Source organism: Arvicola amphibius, chromosome 8 (assembly GCF_903992535.2).
Source record: "Arvicola amphibius chromosome 8, mArvAmp1.2, whole genome shotgun sequence".
In the NCBI taxonomy this organism is placed as follows: Eukaryota; Metazoa; Chordata; class Mammalia; order Rodentia; family Cricetidae; genus Arvicola; species Arvicola amphibius.
The window spans coordinates 64,246,217-64,260,425 of record NC_052054.1 but is presented as its reverse complement, the minus strand read 5'-3'; the positions used below and the strand labels follow the sequence as shown (position 1 = coordinate 64,260,425).

At 36.6% G+C, this 14,209-nt stretch overlaps 1 protein-coding gene across 1 annotated transcript in view; it reads right to left on the bottom strand.

The window, feature by feature from the left end:
• LOC119820333 (vomeronasal type-2 receptor 116-like) overlaps positions 1-13,941 on the bottom strand; it is a 52,346-nt gene extending 38,405 nt beyond the window's left edge. The window contains exon 1 of the mRNA XM_038338525.1: positions 13,751-13,941. Coding sequence (XP_038194453.1) covers positions 13,751-13,941 — 191 coding nt within the window. The remainder of the gene's footprint in view (positions 1-13,750) is intronic.
• Positions 13,942-14,209: the final 268 nt, after the last annotated feature.

The following is a 14,209-nucleotide window of genomic DNA, read 5'->3' as shown; positions in this document are numbered from 1 at the left end:
CTATTATTCTTCACCTCAAACCCTCCAGATCATACAGTGCTCCAGCTGATCAACACTGTAAGAGATTCATTATCGACCAGCAATATGCACAGGACTGTTAGAGGTTGACATTTGGGGACTGATCTCTATTCTATACCACATTTTGGTGCTTCCAACTATAGACACAATCCCAAACACTTATGCATTGAAGTACTCCAGCCATAACATAGGGAGAGTCCCACTGGTGGACAGTGACCAATCTGGCCACCAGACATTCATCCTCCAACTCAAGTGGATATGCCATAAAGATTCTCAGGGCTCACTGGTCAGATGACAAAAAAGAAAATAGAAACAAAGGAAGAAAACACATATCCAAAGAATATAAATTAATAAATAATCACTTAGGCCTCTAATAACAAAAATCTCAGATGCCTAAACATCAGTGTAAATATTCAACAAGAGCTGGGGCAATATGTCCCTGCGAAAGCTAGCTACCTTACTAAGCAAGCACGACAGTTCCAGCACAGCTGAAGCTATAACCAAAAAGGACCTTAAGACCAAACTATATGGCAGATGGTTAAGGACTTTAAAGAGGAAATTAATTAATCCATGAAAGAAATTGAGGAAAGTGCAAACAAAAAAATGTAGAAAATGAATAAATCCCTTAAAGAAAGCAAAGAAAAAAATCAGTTGAAAGATATGAATAAAACTGTTTAAGAACTAAAAAGGTAATAGAAACTATATAGCAAACACAAAATGAGGAAATTTTGGAAATGGAAAATCTAGGTAAGCAAACAGGAACTACAGACACAAGCATTGATGCTGAAGGAGCCTCTTCCACTCCTTCAGCCAATAACCTTTAAGATACCAGCCCACTTGGGTGTAGTCTCTTTTGCTTTAAAAAGGAGCGGTAGCCATGCTCTCTCTCTCTCTCTCTCTCTCTCTCTCTCTCTCTCTCTCTCTCTCTCTCTCTATCTCTCTCTCTCTTGCTTCAGGCTCCACTTCCAGCTGCTAGACTCCTTTCCTGGTTGTGCAGAGGGCTGTTGGCTAGGATAGTGATCTGTAAGTTTTTCCCTGTAAATAAATAGCCCTTTTATTAATCATAATTCCAAACTGGTGTGGGATTGTTTTGTGACATACACCTTCATCTGGTGTCCAATGTGGGGCTTGAACCGATGACCCTGAGATTAAGAGTCTCATATTCTACTGTCTGAGCTAGCATGAGGACCTGCTTGTTGGGTTTTCTGTCCTGCCTGGTTTCTGTCCTCCCACCAGGTCCCACAGCCATTTAGCTCCAAAGAAAATCACACAGAGGGCCTACATTAGATATAAACTAATTGGCTCATTAGCTCAGACTTCTTATTAACTCTTATAACTTATATTAACCCATTATTCTTCTCTATGTTAGCCACACGGCTCAGTACCTTTTTCAGTAGGGCAGGTCACATCCTGTTTCTTTGATGTCTAGACAGGACTGTGGAAAGAGTGTTCTTCCAAGAACACTCCAGTTCTCATTGCCCCACCTCTACTTCCTGTTTTGCTGTCCCGACTATACTTCCTGCCTGGCTACTGGCCAATCAGTGTTTATTTAAAACATAATTGAAAGAATATAGACAATTCTCCTGCACCTCTTCCTCCTCTTTTTTTTAAACAATGGAAAATATCCATAGTTTATTTTTTGGGAATGTGGGTGTAGTATCTCAGGCTACTTCTGCTGGTTGGGGGCACTGATAACATTACGGGGACCTAAAGAAAATTTTGAATTATGATCAAGTCCTGACTAGAGTATCCTGTGATTCTTGATCATCTCAAGCAGAAGTCTTGAACCTGTTCTAGATATAAAACTCTAACAACTGGGCCATCTGTTCCTACTGGAGATTTCCCAGGTGGTCTTCCTTGACCAAATCTGATTTTTTTTTTAAGTCAGAATGAATCCACAGTCTCTCATTTCCTGTGGAAACAAAAGCAAAATCTCTTCTCCAAAGTAACACACTTTTTTACTTCAATTTTGAAGTTAAGGTATTTTCAAAATACCTATCTTGGATTAGTTCAGCAGCATTTATAAACAAATATCTTTTACAGCTGTTGTTCCTTCCTCAGCATTCAAACAATTCAAAGAGAGAATAATAACATACAGTATCCAGATTCTCTGTGTATTTCCATCTTTGTATGGCTTTATTTTAAACTCTATTTCTTTTATTTTTAATTTTTGGCTTTTTGAGACAGGGTTGTTGTGTATCTTTGTTCTGGAACTCACTGTGTAAACAAGGCTGTCCTGGAACTCACTGTGTAAAACAGGCTGTCCTGGAACTCACTGTGTAAACCAGGCTGTCTTTGAACTCAAAGAGATCCTATCCTCTCTGCCTCCCCCATGCTGGGATTAAAGGTGTGTGCTATCACACTTTGAACTCACAGAGATCAGTCTGCCTCTACCTCCCAGACATTGGTATTAAAGGCATGTGCCACCATACCTTGAACTCACAGAGGTCTGTCTACCTCTGTCTCCCAAGTATTGGGATTAAATGTGTGTACCACTACACCCAAATACTCTCTTTCTTTCTTTTTTATTTTTAAGGACTTTAACCTTTTTTTCAAGCCTGCATATACTTTTAACACATTGTAAACCATTTAGAGGTTTTCTTCATCTTTGAATCTCTCTTTACTGTATTTTTCTCTTTTTCTGACCACATGAGTCTATAACTTGCTAAGCAATATGTAGGATTGAAGCCACGGCTTTGATGGCTGGATCCAGCCCATTGCTTGGCTTTCTGTGATTCTAGCCTCATGGAAGATGTACCAGCAGGAGCCACGTTTATTGGCACAACTCTATCGCATTTCAAGGTCCCTGCCAGAAAGCAAGCTGCAACAGTGTATCCACAAAAATCATTCAAATGCTCTCTCTGTAGCTGGACCTCCTGCCTCAAAGAGTCAGCGTTTGCTGTGGGAGGAAGGCCCAGAAAGCCAGCATTTTAAAAATGGTGCTTTTTTTTTCTGCTACAGCTAAAACCCAAAAAAGCATGGGGTCTTTTGATTTGCCTTCTTATATATCTTCTCTAGGATTTTTTTTACGAATTATAGGCTCGATGTCCTTTATTTATGGCTAGAAACCAATTATGAGTGAGTACATCCCATGTTCATCTTTTTGGGCCTGGGTTACCTCACTTAGGATGGTGTTTTCTATTTCCATCCATTTGCATGCAAAATTCAAGATGTCATTGTTTTTTACCACCGAGTAGTACTCTAATATGTTTATATTCCACACTTTCTTCATCCATTCTTCCACTGAAGGGCATCTAGGTTGTTTCCAGGTTCTGGTTATTACAAATAATGCTGCTATAAACATAGTTGAACAAATGCTTTTGTAATATGATTGGGCATCTCTTGGGTAAATTCCCAAGAGTGGGATTGCTGGGTCCTGGGGTAGGTTGATCCCAAATTTCCTGAGAAACCGCCACACTGCATTCCAAAGTGGTTGCACAAGTTTGCATTCCCACCAGCAATAAATGAGTGTACCACTTACTCCACATCCTCTCCAGCAAAGGCTATCATTGGTGTTTTTGATTTTAGCCAATCTGACAGGTGTAAGATGGTATCTCAACATTGTTTTGATTTGCATTTCCCTGATTGCTAAGGAGGTTGAGCATGCCCTTAAGTGTCTTTTGGCCATTCGAACTTCTGTTGAGAATTCTCTGTTCAGTTCAGTGCCCCATTTTTTAATTGGGTTAATTAGCATTTTAAAGTCTAGTCTCTTGAGTTCCTAGAAAAACATATAGTTATCCTCCTGGATATTGGAAGTAAACAAGATTGCCGGACAAAAACATGGGAACTTGGGGGTGGGGTGGGATGGGGGGATGGGGAGAGAAAAGTGTGAAGTGGAGGATGGGAAGAGCTTGGGGGAATAGGATGGTTGGGATATAGGAAGGGTGGATATGGGAACAAGGAATTATATATCTTAATTAAGGGAGCCATTCTAGGGTTGGCAGAGACTTGACTCTAGAGGGGTTCCCAGGTGTCCAGGAAGACGCCCCCAGCTAGGTCCTTGGGCAGCTGAGGAGAGGGTGCCAGAAATGTCCAGATCATATTGCCATACTCATGAATATCTTGCATATCACCATAGAACCTTCACCTGGCATTGGATGGAGAAAATGACAGAGCCCCACATAGAAGCACCGGAATGAGCTCCCAAGGTCCTGATGAGGAGCAAAAGGAGGGAGATCATGAGCAAGGAAGTCAGGACTATGAGGAGTGCGTTTACCCATTGAGACGGTGGGACAGATCTAACGGGAGACCACCAAGTCCAGTTGGAACGGGACTGATGGAACAGGGGACCAAACCGGACTCTCTGAATGTGGCTGATGGTGGAGGAGGACTGAGAAACCAAGAACAATGGCGATGAGCATGAACTCTACAGCATGGACGGGCTCACTGTGAGCCTTGTCAGTTTGGTTGCTCACCTTCCTGGACTTAGGGGGAGCTGGGAGGACCTTGGACTTAACATAGTGAAGGGAACCCTGATGGCTCTTTGGCTTGGAGAGGGGCGGAGTGAGGGTATGGGTGGAAGGGAGGGGAGGGAAGTGGGAGGAGGAGGGGAGGAGATGGAAATTTTTAATAAAAAAAATGAAAAAAAGCATAGGGTCAGCTTTTTGTCAACACCATTTAAGTGTTTAGTGGCAGGACCTCTTTAGAGAGCTGCAAGGTTTTGCAGCTAAAACTGAGTCAGGAAGCCTCTCTTAAATCAGAGTGCTTGCGTCTAGCAAGCAGAGCCCACCTGATAAAATGCTGCTATTAAGAAGCCATGCTTTACTCTATTCTTTTCTGTTTAGAATTACTTCCCAAGCACCATCAGGCTTTATGTGGATGCAGTCGTCTACATATTAAGCATCATTCTGTAACACGAGGGCCTGCTTGTTGGGGTTTCTGTCCTTCCCAGTTCCTACAGCCAGTAAATCCCAAAGAAAATCACACACAGGTCTACATAAGTTATAAACTGATTGGTCCATTAGCTCAGGCTTTGTATTAGTTTTTATAACTTATATTAACCCATTACTCTTATCTATGTTAGCCACATGACTCATTACCTTTTTCAGTCACATTCTGCTTCTTTGGTGTCTGGACAGGACTGCGAAAAGAGCTTCCTTCTTCCCAGAATACTCCTGTTCTCATTGCCCCACCTATACTTCCTGTTTGGTTGTTCTACCTATACTTCCTGTCTGGCTACTGGCCAATCAGCTTTTATTTAAAACATAATTTACAGAATATAGACAATTCTCCTGCACCATGTAACCAATAGAATAAAGAGATGGAATTGTAGATATGAGAGATGAAATAGAAATAATTATTAAAAATATTAAATATTAAAAAAGTCATGACACAAGACATTCAGGAACGCTATGAAGAGACCAAGCATAAGACTAATAAGAATATAAGAATCAGGAGTATTCCATCACAAATACCCAGAAAATATTTTTCAAAAATTGTAGAAGAAAATTTTCCTAACCTAGAAAATGAGAACCATATAAAAATACAAAACATTTTACAAAATGTCAAATAGATTGGAACAGAAAACAAACACCTTCACAAAGTAATAATTAAAATATTACAGAACAAAGAAAGAATATTAAATGTTGCAAGGGAAATAGGTCAAGTAACATATAAATGTAGACGTATCTGAATTTCACCGGACTTTTCAATGGTAACTATAAAAGTTAGAATGATGTATTAAATTTTCCTCCAGATGCTAAGAGGACACAAATGCCATCCCATACTACTATACCCAGCAAACTTTCAATACTCAGAGACAGAGAGAAGATATCCATGATTAATTCAAATATAAGTTATATCTATCTGCATATACAGCATTACAGATGGTACTAGAAGAAAAACTCAAACCTGAGAGTTTAACTACACCCATGAAAACATATGAAGTAAATAATCTCTTACCAGAAAAACCAAAGGAAAGGACACACATACCACTACTACCACTATCAGGAACAGAAACAAAAAAATCAAGAAAATAGAAATTAACAATATCTGATCATTGATATAACAGTGATTTAAGCTTCAAAACAAAAAGACACAGAATAAAGGAATGAATATGGAAACAGTATCCATCCTTCTAGAAATGACAATAAATCCTCAGAATCAAAGATAGTTATATATCAGAGTTAATAAATGGAAATAATAAGAAAAATGACATAGAAAACAAAATACTGAAGCCTTCCTAACATTAGAAAAATACACTTTAAACCCAAATTAATCAAAGCAGATGATAAAGGATATTATATTTTCAACATATGAGTAATCCATAAAGATAATATTTCATTCTTAACATCTATGCTCTAAATGCAAGGGGTCTCATATTTGTAAAAGAAACATAACTAAAGCTTAAGTCATACATTGCCATTCATACATTGAGAGTGGGAGATCTCAATATTTCACACTCTCCAACGGACAGGTCATCCAGACAAAAGCAAAGCAAAAAATACACCAGATCATAGATTTTATTAATAAAAGGACCTAACAAATATCTACAGAACACTGAACCCAAGCACAAATAATATGTCCTCTTTTCAGGACCTCATGGAACTTTCTCCAAAACTGACTACATAATCAGTCAAAAATCATGTCTCAACAGATGCAAGAAAACTGTAATAACCCCATGAATCTGGTCAGACTACCACAGATTGAATCTTAATATCAACAATAAGAGAAAAACAGAAAGCTTTCACACTTATGGAAAACAAGCAACTCTCAAATGAATTACTAGGGAATCAACACAAGAATAATGAAATTAAAGGCTTCCTAGAATTAAATAAGCATAATTAAAACATACACCCAAACTTATGAGACAAAGTGACAACAGTTGTAAAAAAAGTTCATTTATCAAAAAATAGGATTATTTTACAAAAAATGGAAAGATTTCATACTAGCAGTTTAATACACACTTGAATACACTAGGACAGAAAGAAGTAAGGACATCCAAGATGAGTAAACATAAGAAATAATCAACCTGATGTCTGTATACAATAAGAGCAGTAAAAGAGAAAAATAAAAAGACTCAATGAAACTAAGAAATGGTTTTTTGAAAAAAAAATCAACACGATAGACAAACCTTTATCCAAACTAACTAAATGATAGAGAGTATATCCAAATTTACAAAATCAGAAATTAAAGGAGAGACATAATAATGGACATCAAGGAAATATTAATAATCATTACATCATACTTTAAAAGCTTGCAATTAACAAAATTGAAAAGTCTAAAAGAAATGGATTATTTCTCAATAGATTTACTAGCTAAATCAATATCAGATAAACAATTGAAATACTACTATGATTCCTAAGGAAACACTAGCAGTCTTTAACAATCTCCCAACCAAATAAAGCCCAAAGCCAGATGGTTTTAGGGCAGAATTCTACTAGATATTTCAGTATAAGCTAACACCAGGTTTCTTTAAAGTATTCCATGAATTATAAGCAGAAATAATATTTCCAACTTCATGTTATGAAGCCACAATCATCTGACATACAAAGCACAAATAAATCAACCATGAAGGAAAATTACAAATGATTTCCCATTAGGAACACAAATATAAAGTTGAATCAAAGAACACAATGAAAAATCATCCATCATGACCAAATACATTTTTCCCCAGAGAGTGAGGGGTGTTTCACCAAAAGAAAATCCATCAATAAGTACACCATATAAACAACAAAAAGAAAAATAGTACATGATAATTCCATTAGATGCTACAATACCTGTGCCAAAATCAAGCAGCCCTACATGATAAAATATGAAAGTAGGAATACCGGTGATATACCTCAGCATAATAAAAGAAATTTACAGAAGTCCCAGGGTCAACATCAAATTAAATGGAAAGAAACTCACAACTTTCCCACTAAAATCTGGACCCAGTCAAGGCTGCCAATTGACTCTAAATATATTCCATATAGTATTTGAAGCTATACCAAGAACAGTAAGACTGTCAAAGGAAATCAAGAGATTTCAAAATGAAAAGGAGGAACTTAACATACAGGTATTTGCAGAAGTTATGATAGCATATATATGTGAATCTAAAAATTCTAGCACAGAACTCCTACAGATGATCAATACCTAAAATGGTACTAAACACACTGGTAGCCCTCCTATAAACAAATGCCAATGAGACTAAGAAAAATAAAGGAAATGGCACCTTTTATGATAGTCAGAAATTATGTAAAATATCTCTGGGTTACTCTATAAAGTAAATGAAAGACTTACATTGTATAATATTTTGATTGCATTTAAAATATCAAGTTACATTCAATGTGACTGAGATTGACTATATAGTTTGTGTTGAGTCGGAGATCATAATTGGCTACTAGCGTGAGGACAGATAGATACAAGAAGTAGCAGTGGGTCTATAGAAGGCTCTTTTGTGTGGGGTAACAAAAGAGATAGGAGATCACTTGTTGCTACTGAGCTACTACTCTAATCACTCAGGCTTTTCCCTGATATCTGACTCCTGAATTTTTATTGATAAATAATAATTAGATAAACACATCCAACTCTAGCACAAAATCAAGTTAGTCAGTCACCTGGGCTTTGCAGTTCCTTTGTTCACTGCCACCGCAGGTGACTTTTTCTCTCTGGCTTGCAGCCTTTGAACAAGTCTGTTATCTTCCTTTGTTTGCCTTTCTACAGCAGCCCCAAACTGCTACTCATTACTTGGGCCCAAACTCCACAGGCCCTAAGTCCACAGGCACCTGGACTCTAAATGTAATTATAGTTAGTGACTGACCACTGGCCTAATCTGCCAAGAGAGAGCCCCATTCCTTCACATCCTGAAACAGGTTCTTACTTTGCACATGTCTGAATCCACTTGTAATTGGCTAGCTCTTCCTTCCCATAAGTTGTAGGCTTTTTCTGGACACCACTCTTCAGCTACTGCCATATCAGGTTAGCAGATCCAACATATATGTGAACTTCACACACACACACACACAGGCACACAGAAACTGTTACACACAGAGATACATTAATAAAGAGGTACATACATAATACAGTCACATACTCATTTGTACATATACACATACATGCAAAGATACACAAATAAACATAAAGGCAAACATAGAGAGACATATACACACAAAGAAAGACAAATATGCAGAGTAGATACACAGTCACACACATTCATATTCTCAGACAAAAATACAAAGAAAGAAATACACAGATACAAACAACCACACAAGACATACCAGCATACACACACATACACACACACACACACACACACACACACACACACACAGAGCAACACAGAAATTTGTATGTGCAAGCAGATATACATACATATGAAGAACATATACACAGGCAGATGAAGACACATATACTGAACAAACAGGCTGAAAGATACATACAAAACAAGCACCCATACAGAAAGATATTGAAATAGGCAAATTTATGATCGCTTCCACAAACAGATAGATATACAGAAATATAGAAATATATGTATTCATATAGATGCATACATACGTATATACATATAGCAACACGAATATATAGGTACACAGAAACACACAAAATTACATCCCATATACAGTGAGAAACATCCATTCACATAAATGAATATGCATTCATATACTGAAGTGAATCAAAGCACAATTTCTTCTGTAATTACTCTCATAATTATAAGTGAGGTCCCTAGAGCCTACAGTGGTGGAAGAATCAGTTAAGGACAATTGTGAAAAACATCCCGTACAGTGATTACCACATATGTGAAAATTGCTAAGTGAAGGCTCATCTCAGCATGAAGGAAATTAGTGACTACAGACTGATGTTTTTGGTATTAAGATGGGGTGATGATATTTATTTGCTTTGTAACATAATCACTAATTTTCATTGTTAAATAGGTTCTTTTACTCCATTGCCTTTGTGGTAGGAATTTATACTAACATGTAGATTTATTTCCACAGCAGGAAAAAATGTTCAGAAATCTTTCTATTTGGTTAATATTTCTTAAAATACTAGATTTGGGCACATGAGATCCTCTTAAGAACTATGACATTGATGATACCAAATATCATCCAATAGAAGAAACACCACCTTCAAGTAGTTAATGTCATTTTTTTCTTATTGTCCTTTGACTGATTATCTTATTCTTGAAGAAGAATCTCATGCATGGCATGGGCCACAACATACACAGCATGTTATTCATCATAACTTCCCTCACTAAAGGCCATGTCAAAAGTCAAAAGGCTGTACCATTAGACAATCCAATGAAGAATTGAATGAACAGTTCTTCAGGGTCTTTCACTTAGAAACTGAGCCTTCTAAATTCATCCCCTAGCCTTGTCAGGTATTCATCTGAGTATTTGAGATGGGTCAATGTCTGCACAAAATTTAAAACAAGAACTCTCAGCATGGTGGTGTGCAAAAGCTAGCATCCCAATGGATTAGTCATGTAAAGTCTCTGTTACATGTAGTAATGTCCCTCTGTGAGTTGGTGAGGTGGTGGCCCATAGTTCTGTTTACCTAGTGATTCCAACATTCGAAAGCACATAGCCAAAGTACTGTGTCACCATAAATGATAACTACATTTGTTCATAATGTTATGATCTGGCTATTTATACCTCAGGTCTAGACATGTTTAAATATATTTGGACAGGGATAATAATTACAAAGTCAAAGCTGACTACATATTTTTCATCAATTGTTAGAGAAAATGAATACCATCTTCATTGTCTATATTGGCCAGCCTAATACAGGTCCAGTGTAAGGGAAACATGATAGGATTAGAGTTAGAGATGTATCTGATAGAGAAAAAAAACTGATCACCATCACTCAGGATAGGATGAAAGGGTCCATAAGTCTGCTGAAGGACCCAGTGAGCAGGGAGCAGCAGGAAGCAGCATGTACTCCTAAGAGCTTATAAACACTGTTCTGCCAAGTGTTATAGAAAACTCCGTTTCTTGTTACTTCTTACCTCATCTCTGTTTCACCAAAGGAAATTCAGAAGCCCCATCATGTCTTCTAATAATACCCTTGAAGTACACAGTTTGACATTATCTTCCTTATACACTTATTAACATTTGAGAATGGTATAAACAGAGACAGAATTTTTTGCAAACCCCCCAAAATGTTCACATGCTTAAATTTTCAGAGGTTCATGACTAAACCATAATGACAGATGTTGCCCAGTAAGGTCATCTAAGAACCACAGTACACCTGATCTCCTTATCAAGACAGAATTAGGAGAAGATTCATATTTTTTTCAGAAATATGAATGAGACTCTCTAATTGTGACATAATATTAAACTTCCCCTATTGGTATTTCAAATGCTAAATACATATTTGGTAAAAGATCAGGATTCCTGCTGACATCATCTGTGCAAAAAGCCAATTCCAGGACAAACTGCTAGTTTTTATTTGGTGTTCTATAAAACAGAACAGTATTTATTATGGACAGAGATTTACAGATGATCATTTGTAGCCAGAACAAGGATTATCCTTTACTGTTCAGTATCCCCAGCCTCCCTCAATGACTGAAAGAAATGTTCTTTGTTCTGAGGTTGGGATGACAGAAGTTGCTGGAAGTTTTAAAAATCTTTAAAAGTTCATGAGAATGCATTGTCCATATATAAGATGAGCCCTTTACAACTTTCAGTGAGAGGGTTGCCCATCTCTGGTTTTTGAGTGCTTGCACAGAGGGTAAATACAAGGGTACAGAGTTTAACAAACAGTAAACATGACCATATTTTCATTCTGAAAATATTGAGCAATAAAAATATACATGCAATATACTAGTCAAGATTATGGTAAGTTTTATGAAACAAACTTTAGTGGATAAGGCATCTGAAGAATGGCTGGTAAGTTCACAGTGATGTTTTGGGCAACATTTGGCTCCTGCACTAATATATGTTATATTTAGTAGACAACATATTTAACATATTCTCTCATGCCAATCATAATATTAATTTTTTTCTGGTTTATCTATTGAAGGTACAAACTGTTTTCTAAAAGATATATTTTTAAATAAATGTAAATACCAGGGTATGTTTGATAAATATATGTATATGTGTGTAATGGCATGAGAAATACTCATATAGGCCAAAAAAGGGCAATAGATTCCATGGTTTTGAATAACAGTTGGATTTAGATGGGACTAGCCTCAAATGTACAGTTATATACCTGCTTCATTTCATGAATGCAGAGAGACTAAGGACATGTATCCTAGTCATATTCATCCATTTAATATTTCCACAGCTATGTTTAATATAATCATACCTGATACATCTGGCCAACATAAATTTTCTATACAGAGCACCTTCTGTCTACATTTCCAGTTATAAACTCACAACTCTGGCATGCAATTGAGAACTATGTACATGTGGAAATTGCAGTGAGATTTGTTTGTGTTGGTATGATATGTTTGTAAAATGAAATAATATAAAGTATACAATTTGTGAAAAATATTTAAGAATTTTGATAATAAAAATGGTCAACAAATTAGTAAAAATAGAACAAGACCATTTTGTATTTATGTTTAAGGGAAGAATAATAACTACTATTTGTAATATAACTTACAAATTACTTATCATCTGGATAATAAGCATCAACTCCAAACATATGCTTTCATTCTAAAGAGTTAAATCCAATAATTTTCCCAATTAGAATTTTACCACTGTGAATTTTTCTATACATTTTTGAATAAAACAATCATAAAATATTGTTTATTATCATATGTAAACTGTCTTTGAAATTTTCTGTAACACTCAACAGGAATTTGAGATTAGAATTTATGAAACTCAACCACTAACTCCTGCATTAAACATTAAGAAACATCAATGGCTTGAGCTGTTAAAGTGGCCGAAGAAGCATAAAAATCAAATGTGGTACAAGTTTCAGAGAAAAAAAATGATTAGATATTAATAGAAGATACACATGCTTCTTAAATAATTGCAAATGTGAGCTAGTAGGTAAAAATTCTTAAATGTTGCCAAGTATTTAATGACAAAGCTGTCACTCAGGCACGTGTCAAGGAAAGTAAGCAGTCACCACTATTATTGACAGACTCATATTTCATAGAATGCAAATATATCATTTATACTACATGTATTCCTTTTTTACTCTAAAGAGAGAGTGAAGAGCTATACTTTGAAAATAAAAGCCAGTGGTTATACATGAATATAAGTAAAGTATGAAGAAACAGAAACATATATGAAGTTCACAGTAGGTAGGACTCCTACTTTTAACCTTGATGCAACTATAGAAGTCGCAGGATGACCACATGCAGAACATCTGAGAGGGTAACTGAATACCTATGTAGAAATGCTCTGGAACTAGTTGTGCCACAAATAGTAGTTGCCCTGGCATTAGACGCTGCTTGGTGACCAACGTATCATCACAGACTCTAATCAACAGCAATGGAGTTGCATCCATTTAGCATGTTATTCACTGACTTATGGAGTTTCTTTCAGTAAGACATCACTGACTAGCCTGCTGTGGAACCTGTCAAAAGAAGGGATATATGTGATGGACCATGTTATAGAGTCCCCCTTTCACTCAGATACTAGCCATACAAGCAGCACGGTGACTGGATGAATAACAGAACACTGGGCAAATTAAAGGTAGAAAAATAGCATTGGGTCCCTAAAAGAATTTCTTGCTGTTTCGTAATGTGCATTTTGGAATAACAAGACAAAGAATTTAAAGCATTGCTCTGATTCTCATCTTCTGATACCATATGAAATATTTATGAGGATATTTACATACAAAATACAAAGTAACTTACTCCATATTCAGAATGTGGTTGAAATAATCTTTTTTCACAGGCCACTCTACTTCTGTAATGAAGAAGATACAACCTGTCACCAAGTCTCCATCCTTGTCTTTATTCTGCTTCATTCTCCAAAAGCACCTGGGATGAATGAACATAAGAAGTGGAATGTTCAGGAAAAAGAAGAGGAAAATTAAAGTGAACATTTTTGTCCTATTCAGAACCTGGGCAGAGTATGTTGTGGAGTGCTATTCAGATCAGCATATTTTATGGGCACCTATATATTCCCACCTGCTTTTATTTCTGCAACCAAAGGAGAGGATATTTGTGTATTCAATATTCTTTTATTTCCCAGGTGGTTCCTCACCTCTGAAGGAATCTTGGACATGCTCTTCCCTGTGGCTCTGCACCTGATAACCATGTGATTAACTCTGGTTAATAAATATATATGAAAAGAGCTCAGGTAGTTTTATG